The sequence below is a fragment of the Dreissena polymorpha genome, chromosome 8 (assembly GCF_020536995.1).
Source record: "Dreissena polymorpha isolate Duluth1 chromosome 8, UMN_Dpol_1.0, whole genome shotgun sequence".
Taxonomy (NCBI): domain Eukaryota; kingdom Metazoa; phylum Mollusca; class Bivalvia; order Myida; family Dreissenidae; genus Dreissena; species Dreissena polymorpha.
In genome coordinates this window covers 81,349,715-81,376,185 of record NC_068362.1, presented here as the reverse complement: position 1 = coordinate 81,376,185, position 26,471 = coordinate 81,349,715, and the positions used below count along the sequence as shown (strand labels likewise).

The following is a 26,471-nucleotide window of genomic DNA, read 5'->3' as shown; positions in this document are numbered from 1 at the left end:
TTGGATATTGCAACACGTGAAAGGCTTCAAAACTCTTCGCAACTTTATATTAAACATGTACTTTGCGAATATAATCGGATGTTGCTATAAAACTCGAATGGTCAGCATTGAATTCAATAAATTTGAGGGTCGGTTCCAAAAAAAGTGACCCTCAGGTGAGTGGAAACAAATAACTGTTTTCTAGGCCTTGCTAATAATCCACCGAAGACTGTTTGTTGGAAGCAATTGAACATCCGATACTGAACAACACATAGGGACCTTACATCACACATGAGATAAAAGGTTGCAGCCAGATACCATCTAATGCCATAGAAATCAGTATAAGATACGACTTTCTGGTTCTAAACTGCAAAAAAATGCAATCAACCAAGCAGCCTAGCAAGTGTTGTTTTAATTGAACTCTGATTAATAAATTGTGTCTTCATTTACCGCGCCCGAATTGGAAATCAGCTGAGTCTGGTGTCATATGGACTATTATCGACCTTTTTTATCATTCCGTGGAAGGTATTTCATTTGCCACTTTGGTAAAGCAATTAACAATAGGACTCTTTGATGCGTTTCTTCCTTGGCAGTGTACACCTCATGCCTACTGACGTGACGAAATGTGTTCAGGTAATCGCCTTTAAGACGCTATCAAAAATAACGTAAACGAGTTCATTTTGGTGTGATTCATAACTAATAGAATATTCAGAACTTCACATTGTTTTCTTCATGCTTTCAATTCAGATACAAAGTCTACAACTAATATAGTCTTATGTTGGACAATCAACGGAACATGGTCAGGTCTATACAGATACCAGTCGAGTAATAAGTGGGAATTGTGTCGCATTGTGTTAAAAGGGGGATTTCGCTGAGATTATGTAATATACTCTCTTCATATTGTAACGTTACTTTTTAAAAAATGAAGGCGACACAACTGATTTGAAATTGACTGAAGTCTCGAAGTGAACGTGAGTATCTCTATCAGATAAATAGTTATTTCTCTCTGTGAACAGCACTTACGTCTATGTGTATACGTTACTTACGTCTCTCGATGAACAGTCTTACGTCCTTCTGCGAACGTGACTTACATTTCTATATGGGCCCGACTTAAGACTATTTGTGAACGTGAATAACGACTGACGAGTCGTTAAATATCCCATCCCCGTTGTATGTCGCAGGCTTCGAGATACGTCGCAACTATAAATATAAATGTCGCAAGGAACGATAGATTTCGGAAATCCTACTAACGATATATGTCGCAATTTTAACGATTAATGTCGCAAAAATTTCAACTGCCGATATATGTCGCAACATTAACGTTGATTATTACCTGATGTCTTATATAAATGATAATTAATTATTTTTTTGCTATTTCCTCGTAGAAAAAGAAATTTGCAATGTTTTAAACTGTTACCGGTGAATATCGAACTGTTGACCGGTCAACAGTATAAACTTATTTCATGGATGCGCGGTGAACAGTCAAAACTGTTTCCCAAGGTATCAGGGATGACTTTGGTACTGTTGCCCGAGGCCGATAGGCCGAGGGCAACAGTTCCGAATGTCAGCCCTGATACCGAGGGACAACAGTTTTGACTGTTCACCAAGCATCCATGAAATAAGTGTTTTATTACCTGATCAAATTTCCAACATAGAAATAACAGCAAACTAAATTTTTATTTACACACAATAGTAATCGATAAAATAAATAATTTTGACTGTTTAACTGTAAAATGACGTCATTTTTTCGACGAAATGACGTCATTATTCCAGCGGGCAACAGTTCAAACTGTTGACCGGTCAACAGTTCGATATTCACCAGTAACAGTTTAAAACATTGCAAGTTTCTTTTTCTACGAGGAAATAGCAAAAAGTAATTAATGATCATTTATATAAGACATCAGGTAATAATTTGAACTATTGCCCGCTGGAATAATGACGTCATTTCGTCGCCTCGGGCAACAGTACCAAAGTCATCCCTGATACCTTGGGAAACAGTTTTGACTGTTCACCGCGCATCCATGAAATAAGTGTATACTGTCGCATACCTTTGTAAGTCATGTTTAAAATGAAAAGTTAAAGTAAAAATGACTAAAACTTTAAGGTTATATCTAGATTACCCGACGAGGTTCTTTGTGCCGACTTCCGTCACGATGGTCAGTTTATAGTGAGTATTTTGATAAATGTCCATTAAGTCGTATGTCCAGGGTTGCTAGAGAATTTACATATTTTTCTTGCATGCATTAAGTTAACTCTTAAATTTTATGCTTTGTCATTTCAATATTCAGGGTTGCTCATGCATTAGCGTTTAGTTATTTAACCACGATTTAAAGTGGTTTTGGAAAATTATCTTTGTATCTTAAGGAAATATAAATTTGTATTCAGTTTTCACAAAATTAAATCTTCAAATCAAAGCGCAATATTTAGCTAATCATGATCAGATTTTTTTGTATTTATAAAATCTTGTATTCAATATATTTTGCTAAATAAAAGAAAGAAAATTACTCCCAATGTTGTGTTTATATATACATATAAAGTCTATGATTTTTTTGTTCAATTATTTATTATTGGAAAAAAACGCATGGTAAATAACACACGTTATAAAATCATTACAATGCGCTATTTATAGAACTATTAACTACTTATTTGACAAAATCCGAGTTTTTTAGAACGTGCAATACTAGTTTTACAGCGAAATTCAATAAATAAACACCAAACGTTATCCTATGTAGTAATATGCACATCGGGTCGCGTCAGGTATTCCGAATCACGTCACTTAATCCGAATCGCAATAAAGTATTTTGTCTCATCAACCTTGTAATAGTATTGGACAGGCTGGAATGGTTTTTCATTCCACATTTATTGCACGTCAATTTGATTGCATTCTGTTTTAACTGGGGCTGCACTTAGTCGTTGTCTTGTATTTTGTTTGATAGGTGGATTTTGATGTAATTTTCTAGAGCGCCACAAACATAGTAACGCAAATTAGCTTGCAATGGAAGCGTGATGCTTGTATGTAAGTGAAGTTACCAATGTATCCAATTAAGGTAATATACCGTTATTGATGCATGTCTCTTTAAATCTGAAAAATACATGTTTAACTGATTCGGCCGATTCACCATATTTTGCTAAAATACTACTTTTTAATATTTAATACAATGTATGTGGTCAAACATTTACATTGTAGCTTTTATTATTTTGTCCAAAGTCCTTCGCCCATAGTTCAGTAGCCAAAAGTCCGAATAAAGATTTTTCTCGAACAATTGACTATCAGGTTTTTGAAGAGAACACAAACAACAACTACGCTGATAGTGACGTGCCGTCTGAATTCGTCACATGCACGTGACCATTAATGCACCTTAAACTACCTTTTTTGAATTTTAACGTTTAGTGCCAATGTTTCAGTTGCCAAAATTTCATACAAGAGTTTTCCAACCATCAGCTTATACGTGCTAGAAGAACACATGCAAGCCACGTGACTTTATCACCATGTTTGTCTCATCTACGTGATCATTAATTCAAATTAGTGTTTTAATTGTTTTTTAACGTACAGTGACCATTTTAAGTGGCCAAAGAAGCAACCGAGAGTGTCTGGACTATGGCCCCTTTTTTGCTTGCACACTACCAGAACAAGATCGTTACAACTCAAGTTCCTTACCAGTGAGTGTTTACTGATCCGAGGCAAACTCCACACGGCTACTTGCGATAACCACTGCCATAACAAGAAAACCCTTCCAGATCTGGCATGATTTTTTGTATTTATTATGAAAAGTAGTATTATTTACGTTTAAACATGTATTTTGAAAATAGTGTATACGTTTAGGTTCATTACAAAGAAATACCTTAATTAAAAGAAAACTAAAAATAACAACTGGTTGGTCGTTGATACTGTAAGATGCAAGTATTGTACCACGTGGCTCGGCTATCATCAAGTGGCTGGTTATAACGGAAATATTTTAAATACATATATGCTCGGAACCAGTCAAATCTCCACGGGGAGGTTTGATCCGCGGGGCTAATATCTGCAGTTCTTACTTTCATTCAAATTAGCTTTGGTTTGATATATTCAAAAAATAATCGCTTCGCGTGAGACAGTTACGTGAGGAAGGTGATACATGAATACACATGATTTAAAGTCTAACGAGGTAAAAATACCCAGGTAAAATAAGTAATTAAATTAAAACACCATACCATATATCATATTTCATTATTTTGCAAGTAATTTTAATCTACCAGTGACATTATTTTAATCAATATGATACAATAGCATCATTTTTACCAGGCACCTGGAAGATGTTCTAGATTTGGGATACCTATATATCCGGTTAAGGTCGGCCTTGAGTTGAATAAATGTAAACTATGTTTTCTGTAACCTCACTAGTTAGTAAGTATATCTGGTTTGCGCAAAGAACTTCACTTCATGACATTTTTATTGGTTCGGGATAGATGGGTTCTTTACGCTATTTATAGAACTATTAACTACTTATTTGACAAAATCCGAGATTTTTAGAACGTGCAATACTAGTTTTACAACGAAATTCAATAAATAAACACCAAACGTTATCCTATGTAGTTATATGCACATCGGGTCGCGTCAGGTATTCCGAATCACGTCACTTAATCCAAATCGCAATAAAGTATTTTGTCTCATTAACTTTACACAAATGATTACCATGTGGAGACAACTTTTCGCATAAACCACCCGTGCCTTGAGCTCCTAGTGTCAAAAAGAAACATACAGATCAAAGCGTATGAATTGCAATTCTACCAGAGGGTATGAATTGCAATTCTACCAGAGGGTTTAATCCCGTGACGAGTACGAGTTCAAATTCCAAAAGGATCGGGAATCTAATAAAACAAAATTACTGTGTACGATGGATTTTCTTTGACACTGTTACTCATCAAAAACTTTTATATTCACAAAAGAAAAGAAAATAACTAACAGAAGGCTAAGTTCACTGATAAACGGTGATGATGTTTTTTCCACTAGATTCATACTCTGCATCGAGTCAGTGAATCGGCGACATAGAATACCGCAGCCTATATGTTAAACATTGATTGAAGGCAACGATATTGAAAAAATAAAAAAAACATATTATTCTTCAGTCAGTCCATCAGTAAGTGCCAGTACAAACTACGGCATATGCCAGTGCGTCTGCATAACAGTAATACATTAACTAAGATAACGATACACATACTACAGTCATGTAACTAACATACAATATTCAATACAATTGTATCGTAATTTGTGTTGCTGTAATAATATTACAGTTTTATCACATCTTACAACTTTGGCACATATTGATAACAGCAGTCCATTTAGCACAGGGAAATAAACAACTGGCTTCTTGAGCCACGAATTATAAGAATTGATTGGGTCAATGTTGACCACAACTTAACATTTTGGACAATACTGACGGCAACTGACATTTATGGAAAATGCTGACCACAACTGACCATTCCGAACAAAACTAACTAAAAACTGACTATTCTGGTGGAACCTCGTCGGGTAATCTAGATCTAACCTTAAAGTTAAGATAATTTTACTTAAACTTTTCATTTTTTACATGACTTGCAAAGGCGTGTGACATTTATCGTTATTGTTGCGACAAATAGCGGCAGTTGAAATTTTTGCGACATCTTTCGTTAAAGTTGCGACACATATCGTCAGTAGGATTTGCGACATGTATCGTCCCTTGCGACATCTATCGTCCACGTTGCGACAAATCTCGTAGCCTGCGATAATGACTTTTATATTCACAAAAAATGACTTGTGAAAGTGTGAAATGACAATGCACGACCTCGTATACACCTACGTTTGGTACTCAACTGGCATTTAAGTTAGACAACTTGGCGTGAACACAAGTCAGTTTGTGTGAACTTTGAGGGGAACAATGGAAAGCTGGAATTGTAACGTAAAATGTTTAAGATCAGCTGAGTACAATTAGCACAACGTGAGGTGTTGCGATACTTCTTTGACCGGCGTCGTGTTTTGTGTTGTGTGTGGCGTAAACCTGAAGCTCGATACCACCCTAGAGGCCACAGATTTGGCTCGATCTTGAAGATTTGTTGTCCAGAACATTTATCTTGGCAATATAAAATCTGGGTGAAGTGGGATAAAAACCAGATCAATTCTGATGATCAAAATTTGTCATCAGACGAAATATGTATGACTTAATCTTGATTAATATTTGTCAGAATATGTATACACACTGTCTGTGTCAAGTTTGAATGTGGGTCAAGTGTTGTTAAAACAAGGTCAGAAGGTCAGGATAGAAAATGTTACCTTTTTAGAAGCTACATTCATTACTCATTCTTTTTGGAACTCAATCAGAATGTAAATCTTTGATACAAAGCCAATGTTAAAATCCGGGTAAAAACCCCAGATCACGAGGTCAAATAAAAAATCAACCCACATTGTCACCACCTTAGAAGCCGCAGTGTATCACTAAATAAATATTAAACTGTACGATACTGTGTATTTTGACGATATCTTGGCCTAGTTGGATATTGCAAGTGGCTTAACAGCTGGTTAACTAGGTCAAATCTTAAGAAAACACTCTTACTGTTTCGTATATGACCAAATTACGATAAATTTTTAGTATGAACCGTCATAATGAACATATCGAGGCCAATTTTGAATTATGGTCCCATGACATCATAAACTAGTTTACGAGGTCAAATCTCCAGCAATAGTTGTACTTTTAACTCAGTTAAGCGATTTGGGACCATCATAGACATTTTAGCAGGGAATCACCACTTTCGAAGTGTGTCTTCTTTTATATGTACATTGAAAGATATGTCGTCTAGGAACGTTGTGCGACGATAGGATGAGGACTATGAGTTTGATAACAAACATTCTTGAGTATGCTACATCCGTATTCAATACGAAAACGAGTTCTTGAATGTGTGTACAATGGTAAGAAATCGCTTTTTTTTCACGCGACTAAGCGAATTTTTTATGCCCAGCTACGACATTATTTTTTTGTGCCAACTTGATCACGCCTGGTCTGCAAGGCAGACAATGTGCTGTGTGTGTTTGGATGCAATTATGTCTTGACATCAATGGGATTACAATAATCTCCATTCTAGGTAGCTCAACGCCGTCAACTGTCTGAATACCGAGTGGTGAAGAAGAAATTGATGTCAATATGATTGGTTTCTAAACTTGCTATACTCGTTTCCGATTACAGTTGAATTGTTTGGGTATCTCTTTCCCTAACATAACAATTACTTAATAAAATACAGCAATGAAATCAAATTGCAATTAACATCGGAAACTTTACAAGCGCATTATGAATTTCACTACTCATTATAAACTAATTAACTGATGGTACAACGCCATCGGAAGGAATATTCGGCTTCAATTAACGTAAGTAATGTTTCACGATTTAGTTAAAAGTTGCATTGACGCCAAGCTTATGCGAAGAAGGAATACATTTTTGTTCCAAGCAACCATGGAAACTGTACACATCCCAAGAGTTTAGGAAAGAAATCTTCTTTTTTTTCTTTTTTTTGCACTGTTAATGGACACATCGCGGCTTGCATATTACACTATGATAATAAATGTAATCGTCAAAGTAATTGACAGTAACAAACATGACAATTGTTCTAATTCCGTTAATGTCCAAATGATTGGTTGCGTAAATAGTAGACACAATTTTGTTGTTAAGGACAAATATTCGCAAATGAAAACGACTTCAAGTATTTTACAAAATCATATATTCATCAACAGTAAAAATGGGAACAGTAAAATGAATTATGTGTACCTTCTAACTTATCTTAATATGTTGTTGTTGTTGTGTATTTAGTCTTGCGTGTTACTACTGCGAATTCGTCCTTCAACGAACGTTGTACAGACCTTCAAAGTATGCAATACACTGTTTGAATTGTACGTAATTCAAAATCTTTCGTGTTCCGAATATCCATATGACTGTTTTGAAATTAATAAGCGCACTTTTGCAGTTTTAAATATGCACAGTACAAATCCTTGCACAGTTTATGAATTAAGGTAGAATGACAGGTAGACTGAATTACCAGTCACGTTATATGAAACATTGTGGTAAAAGGTGTTGATTTTGCACTGATCATTCGAGAAAATTAATGTACAGATGTTTGTTATAAAAAAAATAATTTTAAAATGACCCATCACATTAAAGATACACTTTAAAATGTGTATGCCTTCATATTTAATATATAGTTCACATTGTCCAATATTGTTTCGGCGCTTCCAGCGTAAAACATGAAAGAAACCAGAGCAATTAATCCTCCTGAAGCAAACACATAGTAGAATGTAACCTCTAATTTCTGGGACTTTCTTTTGGGATTGGCGTCTGCGAAGGTGTTGACTGAAAAAAAGAAACATTATAAAATAATCAGATCAAATTTCACAAAATGAATACACAATCAATTGAAACATACGAATTGTTTTTGAAAATAAAATAAATGGAAACAGGAATTTATCAGACTAGTTTAAGATAAAGGATAAAATATGAAACATGTAAGAAATGCAAAGCACCATACAACATACAAAATAATGGCATTCAAACTAACGTATACGAACCAATGTCACGCATTACAGTAAACGGCTTGCATTGAAACGTCACTTTTAAAGCGCCTTATTAATCCCCTACGGCTGTAAGTCAGTCACACTTTTCTGGATCCTGCGATAGCTTTAAAATTTCTTAATATTTTTCATAAAACTTGAAACATGAACAGATGGCAATATGGAGATTATGCACGTCATTTCATTTTGTTCCTACGTCAAGAATTATGGTTGCTATGGCAACACATAGACTAAAAATATTGCTGAAAATGGTGGATCCTGCGATAACGTTAAAGTTCTTCATATTTTTTTTCATGAAATACAATGTATGGATAGATAGCAATATGGAGATTGTGCACTTCATTTCATTTTGTTCCTACGTCAAGAATTCGTGTTGCTATGGCAACAAATAAACTACAAATATTGCTGAAAATGGTGGATCCTGCGTAGGTTGGGGACTTTTTTTGCTTAGCAATAGTGTTGTTATAACATATGTTTGACGTAATGGATATAATAATAATTTTAGCATCAATGTGCATTATCACCCGTTTTATCGACTCGAGATTACTATTTTAAAATGTTAACATGTAAGTAAGGGTATACTAGATAAATAATACATAAAATGAGTTGAGTTGTTCTTTTTTATATTTGTTTACAGTTCTTTGCCAAATGTTGTATATTGCACAACCTCAAAACAAGTACATGCCACACCTGGATCGTACACCTATGGTATGGGGATACATTCGTCAGCTCTCAACATGCAGTTTACCTCGACATTCCAACATCTCTCTCACTTATACATAACAGCCCGAAAAACTTCCTGCAAATTTCTTCGTGATAGAAAAAACAAACCATTAAAGATTTATGCAGGATGCCAAGTGAAACTCGTGCATTGCTCTTTGACAAAAAAAGAGACAAAAACATCAAAAACACTGAACGATGCGCAGTCATCGTCAACAAGGCAGAGATATTTGTGTTCTCAAATTTGCACCTCCAAAACATGATTATTATCTGGTGGAATTTACCTGGGAATAATATGTGGAAAGTCAGAGAAACGTGCGTGAATATGTTATCTGATTAATATGTCAGTGCTGTAACCATTAGTTTCATGTTCCAAGCACTACATGGTCCTTTGTGTTAATCCAATCTTTATGCTAAGTCTACGAAAAATAGTTCAATAAAACTAAAATGGGCTTAAATAAGTAACATATTGCAACAGTTTACAATAAACATACGGAATTTTACAATATTAATATGACATTGTATAACCTATGCATCAAACTATAAAACAAACAAAAAACATCGAAATATTTGATTTTGCAATACGTGAAATGCTTCAAAACTCTTCGCAACTTAATATTAAACCTGTACTTTGCGAATATAATCTGATCTAGCAATAAAGATCGAAAGGTCAACATTGAATTCAATAAATTTGAGAGTCGGCACCAAAAATAGTGACCCACGGGTGAGTGAAAACAATGACTTGTGGTTAGGCCTTACTAATAATCGACCGAAGACTGTTTGTTGGAAGCAATTGAACATAGAAACTTAACAACACATAGCGACCTTACATCACACATGAGATAAAAGGATGTAGCCAGAAACCATCTAATGCCATATAAATCAGTATAAGATACGAATTTCTGGTTCTAAACTACAAAAATGCAACCAACCAAGCAGCCTAGCAAGTATTGTTTTAATTCAACTCTGATTAATAAATAATGTCTTCATTAACCGCGCTCAAATTGGAAATCAGCCGAATCTGGTGCCAAATGGACTATTATCGACCTTTTTGTATCATTCCGTCGAAGGTATTTCATTTGCCACTTTGGTGAAGCAATTAACAGTAGGTTTCTTTGATGTGTTTCTTCCTTGGCAGTGTACACTTCATGCCTACTGACGTGACGAAATGTGTTCAAGAAATCGCCTTTAAGACGCTATCACAATTGCTTAAACGAGTTCAGTTGTATGTGATTCAAATACGAATACAATATTCAGATGCATACATCAATATTATCCCATAATTCTTTTAGGCGAGTATTGCCAGCCTTCACGTTCTAATACTTCACATTGTTATCTTCATGTTTTCAATTCAGATACTAAGTCGACAACTTATATATCCTTATGTTTGACATTAAACGGAACAAGGTCATTTTTATATAGATACCAGTCAAGTCATAAGCGAGAAATATTTCAAAGTGTCACATGGTGTTAAAAGGGGGATTTCGCTGAGATTATGTAATATACTCTCTTCATATTATAACGTAACTGTTTTCAAAATGAAGACGACACAACTGATTTGAAATTGACTGAGGTCTCGTAGTGAACGTGAGAAACTACCCTCTCTGAGATAATTACTTATGTCTCTCTGTGGACAGGACTTACGGCTATCAGTAAACGTTACTTACTTCTCTCGATGAACATTTCTTACATCTCTCTACAAACGGGAATTTCATTTCTCGGTGGGCACGACTTAAGACTCTCTGTGAACGTGAATAACGGCGGTCTATGATCGTAACGTAAATCTCTCGCTCTCTATGACCGCAACTAACGTCTCGTTGTGTAGTGACTAACGTCTCTTTGTGTAGTGGCTAACGTCTCTTTTGTAGTGACTAACGTCTCTTTGTGAACATGACTAACGTCTCTCTGTGAACATGACTTACGTCTTTATATGAACTTGTTCTGATTCTTTATCTGTGAAAAGGACTGACGTCAATATATTACCGTTTCTTTTGTCTCTAAATGAAAACTTGACTTACCTCTCCGTATAAACGTGCTTTGCGTCTCTTGATGTGAACGCGACTGACATCTCTCTTTGGACATGGCTCTAGTCTGTCTATGAGTGTATCTTACGTCTTTCTCTGTGAATGTGACCTCGTCAGGCTAGGAGCGTGGCCTATGTCTCTATGAAAGTGCCTTACGACTTTTTCTTTGAACGTGGTTCACGTCTCTCTATGACCGTGAGTTACGTCTCTGTATTAATGTTGCATTACGCCTCTTTCTGCAAACTTGAATAACGTCTCTCTGTACACGTAACTTACGTATTTATATGAACATACTCTATGACTTTCTCCGTGGCCGTGACTTTCGTTACTCTTTGAACATGACTTAGCTCTCTCTAAGGACGTGATTTACGTATATCTATGAACGTGCCTTACATCTCTCTGAGAATATTCTCAAGATCTGTGATCGTGATTTACGTATATCTATGAACGTGCCTTACGTCTCTCTGAGAATATTCTCAAGATCTGTGATCGTGATTTACGTATATCTATGAACGTGCCTTACATCTCTCTGAGAATATTCTCAAGATCTGTGATCGTGATTTACGTATATCTATGAACGTGCCTTACATCTCTCTGAGAATATGCTCAAGATCTGTGATCGTGATTTACGTATATCTATGAACGTACCTTACATATCTCTGAGAATATTCTCAAGATCTGTGATCATGATTTATGTATATCTATGAACGTACCTTACATCTCTCTGAGAATATTCTCAAGATCTGTGATCGTGATTTACGTATATCTATGAACGTACCTCACATATCTCTGAGAATATTCTCAAGATCTGTGATCGTGATTTATGTATATCTATGAACGTGCCTTACATCTCTCTGAGAATATTCTCAAGATCTGTGATCGTGATTTACGTATATCTATGAACGTACCTCACATATCTCTGAGAATATTCTCAAGATCTGTGATCGTGATTTACGTATATCTATGAACGTGCCTTACATCTCTCTGAGAATATTCTCAAGATCTGTGATCATGATTAACGTATATCTGTGTACGTGCCTTACGCCCTTATTTGCGAAATTGATTTACGTCTCTCGCTTACCTTGACTAAATATCTCCATGAAAGTGACTTGCATCTCTGCACAAACGTGCCCTATGTATGTCGATACACTTGACTTAATTTTTAGGTGAGCCAGATTTACGTATCTCGATGACCGTTAAATACATCCTTATTTGTGATTGTGTTTTACGTTCTTCCATGATATTGAAATACGCCTCTCTATAAACAAGACTTACTTCTATTCATGAATGGGTCTTACGTCTCTTTGTGTGAACGTGGATAACGTCTATATATATTTAGACGTGAATAACGCCTGTATTTGAACTCGATTTACTTCTCTCTGTGTACGTTGTTTATTTCTCTAGGAATAAGATGTACGCCTTTCTTTGGACGTGACTTAGGCCTCTTTATAAACGTGACGCTTCTCTCAATTTAAATGTAACTTCCGTCTTTCCATGAACGTTAATTGTCTATCTGTGTAACGAAACTCGTGTCTTATGTAAAATTGACTTCTCTCTGTGAAAATTTGACTTACTTCTCTCTGTGTCCTTGTCTTACATTCTTCTTACTTTCTGTGTAAACGTGACTTTCATATGTCTATTAACGTGACTCTCGTCTCTATGTGTAGTTATGACTCTGTATAAACGTGACTTACGTCTCTCGGTGAACGTGACTTACATATTTCTGTGAATATCTCTCACATTCTCTTTGAACGTGACCTTCAAACGAATTAAAAGTGATAGCTCTTTATTTCCCGCTGATATTCGATAACCACAAGATGAAAATTGTGATTCATGTAGTTTACAACAATAACATATTTTTGTAATTTTATAGAAGCGAATGATACATGTTAGTGTTTTCTCTATAGTTTTGGATGCACCTATCACATGACACTTTTTGATGTATTGTGGGATAAACCCACGTAATTAAGGGTATTAATCGGGAAAAAAATGTCGCCATCTTGACTATCACGTGATAACCCTCACTTAACATGATGGTAACATGGAAACAATCGCCTCTCATTTAAAAGGAAGAGATAAAAATACATGACTGGTCTTCATTTCATATTGGATTTTAGAAACTGGTCCAGGGAATCCGTTTATAAATTTGGAAAAGGTTTGCCTCGATACACACACCATACATGAGCAAGTTTGAAACATATGGTTTCATTCAGAAACCAAAGTATGGAGGTTTCGATTTTGTGTACCTCTTTTCCTTATGTAATAAACTGTCGTATACGCTGACCATGTACGATGTATAGAATTTTGTTTATTTGACGAAATTCATTATTGATTGTTAATGGAATATGTGTTTTGACACATTTTGTTTTGAAACCTTTTATGTGGTCAATAGTTAATACTAGTAGTGCATACAAATACGATTTTAAGGGGAGAAGATACCGGACATATTAAATCAACAAGCAGACATGCGCATTCAGTCCACACTTCTCATGTATATTTCAAAGTCATCATTCCAACGTGAAACACATTTAAAATATTATATTACAATGAAAAACAAACGTAAATAAGTAAACGAAAAACACCAACAAAACAAGGACAGGCATAACGAGAGCTAAACAATATCGAAAAAGAAAAAAACAACACACGAAATAAAAATGTTCACGGACACGTGCAGATGGAAATAAAATTAGAATGCATACCCATAACAGCGTCATAGTGAATCAAAAATTGTAACAAATCGTTAGTTGAGAGACAGAGAATGAAGATGATTGGGCCAAAATAAAAAATAGGTCCGTTTCGGGTCTCCCGACCGTGTTTCCCTAATCGGCGCCGATCCTCAACTTTTTATTGGGGTCGCCCCCCCCCCCTAAAAAAAAATTGCTCATTTTCGTTCATATAAGATGAATATCAGACGAACAAAGCATATATATGCATGTATTTCTTAGTGTAAGCTTAAGTAGCCTTCCATTCTGGTACCCGCCAAAACAATAAAATAAAAAATTCCCTTTTTTTTCAAAGGAGACCAGAAACGGAGCTATTTTCTTGGCCTTAATAAAATGCAACAATCCACTTATTGGATAAGACTTTTGATTCGTTGTCAAAGGTTCCTGTACTGAAATGCATATAAAGAAGTTTGTATGCTACCCGTATCGAACTGTTATTGTTTGGTAGTGTTAAAACGTCGAAGTGAATTCTGGTAGTACATAAATGAATACTTAAGGTAAATAGATATGTAAATTGATTATTAATTGGTGATTAATTGATGATTTAATGATGAGTAACCATAGATATACAGCAACGCTCCTATCCGGTTGTACATTGAAACCGTCGTCATGTTTTTTTTGTAACCCAATTTAAAATCTGTAAATACGTCTTTGGTTGCAGCAATGACATTTTTTTTTACCAAAGACACATTATTAAAAATATGGAAATTGTGAAAGGAGGATAATGGTTCATTATAGGAAAATAACGAAGAGCATAAAGCATGTAATACAAATTATGTATATGGTATATGGTCAGTCAAACACCATGCAGGAAATCAGGCAAGCGATTTTAACCAAGCGCCGCTTCATACTTGACTACATTGCGCCTGCTGGGCTTGGTCTGAGTCGTTGGACGCAGTTTCTTGTGATGACGTCAGAGAATAGTTCGCTGAATCCCTCCGCACGAGACTTACGTCCTTTTTACCGTCCAAATAGTCCATCGCTCTTGGACTGAGACGGTTATTACTTTTGGCGTTTATTTCATCTAGTAATGTTTGATATGCGTCTTTTACTGGCGATGTTTGAGAAGAACTACTTACGTCACTGGGACTATTTTTGACGCGCAACGAATTGTTCGTTTGTGTATTCCTATTGGAAGACTTATAGTTTTCTCTTGCGCCAAGAGCATAATCGTTCTTTATTGTCAGGTCATTGTACTCAATACTGGTGTCCGGAGTTGGTCGCGACCTCGACCTATCACTGCTGTAATCACTTCCATTACCAAGATCAGAAAATGAACTCTGCTTCGCATTGAGAGCGTTGTTTAATGGCGCCTCCATGGGGCTTGCGGTCCCAATTGAGTGCCTGTTACCCGGCATTCGAGCTTTTAACACCGCAAGTTCAAGCGGCGTCAGGCATCGCTCGCGTGACACCCGGCGACCATGAACGTCCGCTGAAATATTAATCCTCTTGTCACGGTTTTTCGCGTACAATTCACTATCGGTAGACGTAGATCGCTTTACTGTATCATGGAACGTTACTCGCTGGTGCCCGTTTCTACGCGACCGACTGCGCCTGTCTAGCGAGTGCGTAGAACCTTTGCGTCTCGAGTTCTCAATTGAACCGGGAACCTCCGCTAAAGGCGGAAGTGAGAGCTCGAACCGTTCTCGTTCATCTTCGGAAGAGTTCGACTCGCCGAAGCCACTTTCACTCGTCGTGAGATCACTAGGAAGTGAGCTCGGTCGTTTCCGAGGCGCCTTCATGTGCAACTCTATCGATCCGCCGTGATAGGATGCGCTTTTCACGAGGTTCTCGTTTGATATCATGTACACAGGGTCATTTAGCGGCACATAGTCCAAGATCCGGAACTGCCACTGGTGTTTAAGAGTCAAAACCGTCCACAGGATTATCCAGTATACCATGTAGCAGACGTCCATCACGACGCACGTGAGCACGAGCCCGTCTTTTGTTAACCGGTATAAGGTCACGAGGTCATAGAGTACTGGACCCCTGAACAGACCCAGTAATACGAGGGAGACTACAGCTGCAGTGTGTGTCTGATAGTCTTGACAACTTCCGCTGACAATGACTGTCTGTTTCCGGTAAGCGTCCGGGTGATGACGTTGATCGATTATTTTAAACTTCTCTTTGAAATATTTTGCGCCGTAAGAATACACAAAAAAAGTGGACGCTATTAATACTATTCCACTGAGTATGTATAAAAATATAATCACTCCTGAGCCCAATATAATGCTGACGTTTTCTTCGTACATTTTATAGTTCATCGCCAGTTTGTACAGTATTTCTACACCACAGTGGGCAAACATTGCCTCCACAGTCAAAAATAGCAGCTGACTCGCAAATATTGCGCTGAATACTTTGTTTGTGAACCAAAACACCGAGGAATACCGAACCGCGAGGATTACCAAACCTGCCACCATATAAACGAACGCCACGTGTAGGACCGTGTCATGTGACCATCCACCAATAGGAGGCCGCGGTGTAGGAACGACGTAGAACGTGTGGTTCTGTTGCACCGTCACATTTGATTGGCTAATGATGTTGCTGGTGGATGCGCGTTCAGTTGAAAATAGAAAGTCAAGGTCACATGACCACACCGCGTCTGAAAATGGACAAAACATTTGTTGAAGGTGATTGAAATCACACTCTATTTATAATTATCTGAACATGGTGTATATTAGGCTCTTTTTCTTACAACAAAAAGGGGTTCTATTGCTCGACGTATATTTTAATGAGTAATATTGAAAATCCGTGTCCGTGAGGTAGAAGTTGGGTTCGAAAAAAACAACAACCACACGCAACAAGACTGATGGTTTCTACAAGTACATGTCCAAATATGGAAAATGTTTACGAAATGTATGATAAGCAATTTATGAAAATTGTAGTTTATATACACTTGTTATTTTCTAGTATATTCACTTGTTATCGTTCATTAATTTTGATAACAAATAAAACTCTGAGTTTAAGCGACGCCTTTATATATGAGTCGCGGCGAGCGAAAATGTGTCTTATGCCATATGAGGCCAGTGAAGCTCCAGACGAGCCTGCACCTCCATGAAATATGTTCCAAGAGCTACTTAGTTCGTTAATGAGACCCCAAACATCGCATGGCTTTCTATAGGACAGCGATTGTGCACGCTTGGGTTGTAGCTATGATGACCGTCAATGGCAAAAGATCCGAAGCGGCTCAAAGCATGTATATTCAACAAATTTACTCCACCTGGAATAACCTAGCATGTGTAAGTATCGACAGGGCATATCTGAATTGCGAAACGCAACTTCATCATACGTCAAAGTTATCTAATGCATGAAACATTGAGATTACAATAACATCTTGAATATTTTGGCAACGACGCTTAAAAATTTACAGTCATGAACAGAAGCTACGCGTGGGTTCAAACCCTATACATTAAACAAAATAAATAAAGATTTTCATAACATTTGCAACGCCCCTCATTTTCACATCAGTATAAAGGTTGATGGCTTAATATTGTTTAAATATTCGTTTGAACTCAATATATATTTTCAGTTTCTTTTAGTTATCAGGTTGTCCGTTTTTGAAAACGGACAAACCGACCGAATTTCAAGCAGAGAGCGGCAAGCATAAAGTCGCCTCCGGGACGGAAATAATTATTGAACATTTTGCCATAATTTAATTTTAATTCTGTGTCGTAGCGGTATTGGAATACTCCGACTTTCTACTTCAGCTTTTAGACTTGTATAAAAGTCAACATATACATGTATAAACAATTTTTGACGAAAAACTACCTACCAATCCTTAAAATCGTGGAAAAAATATTTTCCGCCCGACCTCTAGTCTTCAAAAACGAGCCTTGCTCTGCTAAAACGAGTTAAATGCATGTGCGCTGGAACCGAATTTTGAAGGCCTTTGCAAACAGTTTGGATCCAGATGAGACGCCACAGAACGTGGCGACTCATCAGGATCCAAACTGTTTACTATTCTGATAGTATTTTTTGAATTGTTTTTCGAAGAAATGGCTAATTTTAGAAATTCAGCAGACGACATTTTAGCAGACTACAAATTTCCCAGCATGCAAAGGGTTATAGCGGAAAGAGTCATCCTTGATTAGTCTATACAGCCTGCACAGCCAAATCTGGGACGACACTTTACGAACATGCAATAAAAGTCCAGTGTTCCCAGAGCGCGACTCAAATTGATTCGAATTGTGAAAGCTATAATAAGAACATACCCACTAGTTGGGAAATGCCTAGCTAACAATAGAATAGCAAAACCTGATCGGGGAAATACTTAAATGACGTCATGTAACCTTAGGAATAAGTGATGGTGAAATTGGGATTTGCGTTATTCCACTCACTTGACTGGTTGGTGAAACGACTTTCCGAGATTCTTCAAAATTTAAACATCGTTATCGCTCAAATATGGACGAAACGGAAAGAGTTAAGTTATGATGTAATAAGTATGATGTCATATGTCAGAGCTCATGCTTGAATTATATTGTTTTTTTAAATGTTTAAATTTTCGTTCGGAATTAGACGCTGTTCGGAATTATGAGCACCCGCTCTACTCAGTAAACGCAGCTTAAAACAACTTAAAATCAATGATAAAATACCACCATGTCTTCATTGAAGTACCAATGATTATGAAATATGTTCGATTTACAGCGAACCAATCGATATCCACAGTCACTACAGAATATTCGAAACAATGTGTTGTAATTTCTCTACGGATGAGAAAACTATAAAATCTATTATATCTAAATGAGTTGATTTGATCTTATCCAATAAAATGCCAGTGTGATAAGTTTCCTTATATGAAAATTATAAATAAATCCTTGCTTCGTTCGTAACATGCACGTGGGCGAAATCATATTATAACTAATAAGTTAATAAATAAATAAAATAAATAAATCAATACATTTCCAATTGTCTTTTTAACAAAGTATACAGGCGATTTTCTTCCTCGGCATGGGTCATTTAACAGATAACACACTTAATTCATACTTAAGTGTATTTTGTCAACAGTCCATTTATCAAATGATCCAGTCAATTAACTATCAATTGCTCTCATCTCATTTCACCGATAATTTGACAATACTCCCCTATAAGTTGCTGCGTCACGGTCGACAGTATGTTTCGGGCACCGGAAGTCACTTCCCAGGGTACGGAATACCAACAAAGGCCCGGTGAATAATACAGTGGTAGCCGCAGTTTACACATATCAACAATCGTCAAGCGATCTTTCTATACGGCTCCACGCTGTGTCAATATAACGACTGACGTTGTAATTGAAGGGTCCAAAGAAATAATGGTTGTACATTCAGCTAACGTACAATAAATACAATACAATAGATGAAAGCGCATCAACAATGAAACATTGATTTTATTTTAAAAGTAATGATGATAATATTTGTGTTTAGAGTCCATTCCATTTCGACGATGTACGGTAATAAAAACTCCAATGTGGCCTGTTTAACTACAGATGAATACATAATATTGATATAAACGCTATAATTACCTTAAATTGTCACATGACTTCAAAGTTTAACTGCGATCTAGGGTGTTTACCGCGCAAGCTAATTAAGGACGAAACTTTCCGCCTTAACTGGATTTTTTTCTAAGAAGGGACTTTTTTAAAAACCAAAAATACCATAAACGAGGAAAGTGTCGTCCCTGATTAGCCTGTGCGGACTGCACAGGCTAATCTGAGACGGCACTTTACGCACATGCATTAAACCCCCTTTCTCACACAGCACGGTCCATATTGTTTGTTTTAATAGCATGGCACCAAGGATTGGGACATTTATTTAATCATTAAAATGGAATAATTTACTTGCAAATATTTGGAATACACTAAGGTACAATGAATTACATGTAGCTTGTATTTTTCTAAATATGACACGTGCAAGGTGATATCCCACCATTTGTGTCATTTCCCGATTAATGAATTCATTTTATCGAGAAACGGGTCATATTTATCTAGCTTGCTATATAACGATAATTACATATAAGCAATAATCGGATACCCCCATCACTCACACCTAACGTCCTTGCTTTAACCCAAAAAGTAAGTTTGTGAAAAATGTATAAACAAGCAGTCACTTGTAAAAGTAAATTTACGTAAGATATACTTGTTACGAGCTGCAACTATAATTTACAATTTTATCAGAGAAATTATTCAAATAAGTGTTTTTTGAAGAATAACTCTTCAAGAATAATCTTGGCTGGCAATGAAAAACGAATAAACAGGCAACACTCATCGCAATACAATTTACATCTACACGATGTTACAGTCTTAATGATTCCTCTCGATTGTTGCCGACTTACGATAATTATAGCTCACAAATGCGGTCGCATTGACCTTCTGAAGTAATTTCCAAACTACCGTTCACCGGGCTGTCCAGGATGTACGCCCATGGTCACGCCCTTGGTACGCCTTAATGGTCCGAATTTTACACTCAGTCTTTAACATCAAAGGCTCGAGGAACACGCATAAGAGCATTAACTGAACATTTATGTCCCCAATCGACAATTTGATTCTACATATATCTTCAAGGCCACTCATCGATGTGACACTGGTATTTCTCAAGTGAAACCAGCTCTTGTTTTTGCTCCCGGTGTAAATGTCCGCATTGAAATTTCAATACTAGCACTGTATGTGCAACTAGCATATTAAATTGTTTATACGCAGCAATCTTTGACTTTCGTGCTTTATTCGGCATGAGCTAAGCCTTAAATATTACGTGCTTAGTACAATATACCATGGTATCAAGAGGGCCAAATGTCCTTGGGTTGCTCACCAGAGAAGTGAGCGAACGAAACTAATCTTAGAAACTTTTGTGATGTTTGTATAATAAAAAAGCTTCTGATCTTGATTTTAATCAAGAATCATGTGTGAACTCGACAGAGATACCATTATAACATATGTTTTGATTAATTGGTATACTGATTGGGCAAACACATATTCTAAAGTGTTAAATATAAGTGTGGAATATACGTATCCTTGCGTATGCGAATGTACGTATTTTTGCAATTGATAGTGTTTATTTACATTTGTATTAGTAAATGACTAATTATGTTATGTTATGTTTAAAAAATAAATTTCATTACCGCTTTGATGGAATTTACGTATTCTTGTAATTGATTGTGTTTATTTATATTTGTATTCTTAAATGACCATTTATGTTATGTTATTTAATGAAATATTGTTAACCTATTTACGTGACATAAATCAATGTATATATTTGTGTATGAAGACGATGTACTTATGTATAAGTCTGAATAAACTGTCTGTCTGTCTGTTAAAAGTTTCCACCATAACCATATAAAGAAAACTTCACCACCCACTGGAAGCCATGTGTTTTTTTAACGGACCAGACCAATTTTTTAAGTATGCCGATATATCAATAGAAAAAAATGTTTTGGCAAGGTTCGTGAGGATTGTTACAAAATGTTACTTCTGGGGTATTCACACTGTTTCTATTTGGCCATACAAGTACAGCTTCCCCATCCCCTGGCGGACACATTTTATTACTAACAGGAACCATTTTCAAACTCGGCCGATATATCATTAGAATAACTGTCGTGGGCACGTTTCATGACTAAAAATTAATTTCCAAAGTTTTCTAATGGTTTAGACATATAAAGAAAACTGCCCCACCCTCCGGTGGCCATTATTTTTCATTGCAGAACCATTTTCGATATATTATTGAAATAAGTGTTCAACGTATCCAGGGTTTTGCGGATATAAATATTGACGAAGCACGAAGAGCGACTAATATGGACACAAGGTGATTTCAGTATTAAATAACTTATTGTAATTTTGCTAATCCTGTGCGCACATGGCTTCCGAATTCGACTTTTCACAACAGTTGCCCTACTACAAAATAACAAAGCAGGAACATAGATTGGCATATTGTAACACTTAAAACAATTTGTCTTCAGAGACTTCAATACATGAACTCTACAATACTCAGCGCTTATTAACTAAACACCTATACACGGAACTCCTACAAATCTCCGATGCTTAATAAGTCGATCAAATCGCCTACAGGAATGTTAATCAGGCACCCGCACCCTTGGGTCCGCTTACACGTGATTGTATGTTAATTGTTTCTGGCAGCTAGATGAGTTAATCAATGCCAATTATTGTGCCTGCCTTAGTGATTAGCTGGGTAGAGAGCGAAGATGATTTTTCGTACATCTGGGGGACGTGCAGGTTTTCCCTCGCAATGTCAATCGCTATACCAGATGTGCCGGAGATTTCCACCCTTAGACGGGGATACGCTTGGGCACTTTTGTATATGTATTTCAACAAAAATTACAGAAGCCAAAGTGGAAAACGTTTAAAATCAGTTTTTAAAAAATAGAAAACATATAGAAACACATACCTGTATATAATACATTTACATTTACAATTTGTTTTGGTAAAAATCACAATTGTGAACAGGGTTCCATTATTAAGCGTTTCCTTACAAATCCATTTCAATATGTGGACAAGCGAATTCCATCGGTCAGCAAAGCAAGCATTAACGGAAATTGTTTGAGAACATATTTGAGCCGTGCTCTGTGAAAAGGGGGTTCAATGCATGTTCGCAAAGTGTTGTCCTAGATTAGCACGTGCAGTCCGCACAGGCTCATCAGAGACGACACTTTCCGCCTGAACTGGATTTTTGCTAAGAAGAGATTTTCTTAAAACGGAAAATATCATAAAAGCGGAATGTGTTGTCCCTGATTAGCCTGTACGAACTGCACATGCTAATCTGGGACGACACTTTACGCACATGCATTAAACCCCTTTTTACACACAGCACGGCCCATTCGTTAAACTTCTCCCGCCCTTGGATGGTTCGCCTAAGATCTGAAAGGATTTCTAATCGAACCTTGTTTCTTATTTAATGCCAATCTGTTTTAGTTTCTAAATAATTTAACGTTTTAAACATGGTATACGGTAAAACACAAATGCACAAACAAGGTTTAAATCACATACATTGAAAATAATTTTGGATAGACCACGTGGTATTTGAAAGCAACAGAATATGATAGACGCTCGCTCAAAAGGATATCAATAAACACGTTCTCGCGACTGGTTCATTCCATGAACGCAATTGCCTTGCCGTGCTCTAAACCTTAACCCATTTATGCCAAGTGGACTCTCCCATCCTTCTAAATTGGATCAATTTATTTCCAAAACTAGGGGTGTCTAGTATACTTATTTCTATATTTAAAAATTCCTTTAAGCAAACAGCGCAGACCCTGATGAGACGCCGCATCATGCGGCGTCTCATCTGGTCTACGCTGTTTGCCAAGGCCTTTTTTCTAGACGCTAGGCCTAAATGGGTTAAATATGAACCTAGATATATCAGTGTAAAATGAATCGATATATTTACATCTATAAATAAATAAGTACAAAGTATACGATACATTTACTATGTGACTCGTAAAAATAAGATGTATAGTGTTAAGGTTAAGAAGATTCCAAAAAGGAACCACACTCTTAAAAGAAATTGTATTCGTACTAGATCGCCTACATTTCTCACAAAATGCTTTTGTCATCGCCAACTTTCAATACCGTTTATTCCACAATAAGTGCAATACGTGATCCGTGCCATCGTACAGGTGTATACATACATCGTTTTGCTATTTGATGATACATCGTTGTACCCCTGTTTGCGTTTCAAAGCTACAATACATTATAGGAAAGTTTTTTAACACTGAACCTATCATTTTCACCATCGTGGGACCTACCATGAGTACGCGAAGTGTGGGAAATTATAGTTATTTGCGGCGACTCTCTATAATTTTATTATTTATCTGATATTTGCGAACACAAAATAACATATCGTCACAGAGCCGGTTTTATTTGTTTGGTTAATTGTTATGCAAATCTTCGGGGATTTAATGCATGTATAGGCTATTTAAACTGAATTCAGATCGGTGCATCCGATTTCAACAGGCTGGGGAGCATGTGAAAATAAATATAATTGTAACGCTTCAGTCATTTTGGGTTTGATAATTAAACATTCACTCGAACCATCGTGGGTTAAGGTGAGATTAGATGATTTCAATGTTAACATTTTATTTTGTCAATCTTAAATCAACATATAACTATATATGAACGATGTATGTTATACAAGGGACTTCTATAGCATTTGAAAACCAGGTGTCAAATGAACGCGTGTTGGAAATGTTCTTGGGTCTAATGAAATGTTCAGGGGTCAAGACACTGAAATCTAGATATGTTGTTCCAGAATAATTGTTGATTGCTCAACAAAGCTTGTTTTGTATAAAGTTTAGTTTATTTTTAAGGCATCCCCACAAAAACATGCTTGTGTTATTCATTGAAGCATCTTTTCATGTTAACCCATTCATGCCAAGCGTCCTGAAAAAAGGACATTGCAAACAGCGTAAACCCAGATGAGACGCCGCATAATGCGGCGTCTCATCTGGGTCTACGCTGTTTGCTTAAAGGAATTTCTGTAAGAATTGTTCTAAATATAGAAATAAATATACTAGACATCCCTAATTTTGGAAATAAATTGATCCAACTTATAATGATGGAAGAGTCCACTAGGCATTAATGGGTCAACATCTGCATGTATCACAGTGTTGCAAAGCAGATAATTTGGAGGAGTAAAAAATTTAAAATGCTTGCACTGTGGTTTCGTATATTTTCTGGACCTACCGGTAATTCTTCTTAACATTTCCAGATTTTTATTTATCAACGTGTTAAGCTGGGTTCCCACTGCCGATCAGATCAACTCGATCAAGCCCGACCAAGCGGTCGGGAACTGGTCTGGTTCGGTCGGCATGAGTGGTCGGGGGCGGTCGGGTAGGTCGGCATTGGTCGGGCATCCCACCCGATATTTTTGACATGTCAAAAAATATCGAGTAGCGGTCGAGTAGGAAATGGATCGAGAAGCGCTCGGGAAGTGGTCGTGTATTAGTCGAGTAGAAGATCGAGTTGATCGTGAAGCAATCGTGTGGCGATCGGATTGACATCTTTTACACGATCTGTACCCGATCCGCTCGACCTCTACCCGAGTTATTATAGATCGCAACACGATCCACTCGACCTCTATTCGATTTGATGTACAGATTAACTAGACTGCTACCCGACGGCTACTCGACCGAACACGATCACTTTCCGATTGCTATTCGACCATAAACGAGCTCTGTACCCGATCCGCTCGACCTCTACCCGAATTGTTTTAGATCGCTTTGTACGACTGTAGTACGACCATCACGATCTGGTCGTGTGAAGATCTGGTGGCGATCGAGCTGAGGTCCACTTGGTCGAGCTGAGATCGTATAGGGCTCGCGTATAGGTCGAGATGATCGAGCGGAAATCGGAAAGATGGTTGAGTGGACGTCGTGAATGAGTCGTGTGGGGTTCGTGTGTTATCGACAAGAGGTCGAGAAGTTGTCGTGTATATCCTTTTAGTCGAGCTTGGTCGGGTTCGGTCGGGAAATTTTGGTGATCGGGATGATCGAGTTGATCGGATCGGCAGTGGGAACCCACCTTGATCTTTGCAGTCCGCACAGGCTAATGTGTGTCGACAATTAACGCACATGCATTAAGCCCCGTTATCCCAGAGCGAGTCACATATAGAGGGGCGGAAATGGTTCAAACGCAGGTAGCCGATCCTAGAATTAGACCGGATTTAACATTATGGGCCGCGCTATTTGAAAAGGGGGTTTCATGCGTTTGCGTAAAGTGCCGTCCCAGATTAACCTGTCCACACAAGCTAATCAGGGACGACACTTTCCGCTTTTTTGACGTTTCGTTTAAAGGAAGAATGTCCTTGACGAAAATCAACTTAAGGCGGAATTTGTCTTCCCTGATAAGCTTGTTTGTGCTACACAGGTAAATCTGGGACGAAACTTTACGCACATGCATTAAACCCCTTTTTCACAGAGCACGACCTATAAATTGAAGATCCATTTCACCGTGCACAAGGCAAACAGAGTCACTTCGCGTGTCTGTATGCTCGAAATAAATACATTGCATTTTTTAAAAGAGCCTTGACCTACGACCTCTTTAAATCGTCATAAGGCAACCACCATATATATATATGACACTGCGAGTGGTTTTCACTGTTAAGGTTTCATGATTGATACGAAACTTGATGCACACAATTTTGAAGCTGTAGTATATTTAGGGTAGTCTGGTTACTCAGTCATACATCTCCATGCCATAGAAACAATATAAGCGGTTACTCGGACAAAATATTTTGTTAAAAAATAAACATTGTTTGCATAATTAAACCACAGAAAACGAATCATAAATAAACACAATCTTACTAAATTGAATGATTTAGAAAGTGTTTTCATTGATAATTGAGTTCATTATTTCAATAACTGTTAAACTAAGTGTGTCTCGGTCTGGGAGAACTGGGCTTAATGTATGTTTCTTTAAGTGTCGTCCCAGATTACCCTGTGCTAATCAGGGACAATATTTTCCACATAAACCTGATTTCT

At 37.0% G+C, this 26,471-nt stretch overlaps 1 protein-coding gene across 2 annotated transcripts in view; it reads right to left on the bottom strand.

Moving 5' to 3' along the window:
* The window catches only part of LOC127841218 (protein tincar-like), a 34,777-nt gene that overhangs the window by 1,343 nt on the left and 6,963 nt on the right, over window positions 1-26,471 (bottom strand). The window contains exons 2-3 of one of the 2 annotated variants that reach the window (XM_052369880.1): window positions 14,864-16,614; window positions 7,685-8,327 (exon numbers count right to left, since the gene is read on the bottom strand). In XM_052369880.1, coding sequence (XP_052225840.1) covers window positions 8,280-8,327; window positions 14,864-16,614 — 1,799 coding nt within the window. In that variant the 3' untranslated portion in view covers window positions 7,685-8,279. Of the gene's footprint in view, window positions 1-7,684; window positions 8,328-14,863; window positions 16,615-26,471 lie in introns of those variants that run through there. The other variant, XM_052369881.1, reaches the window with a different exon arrangement.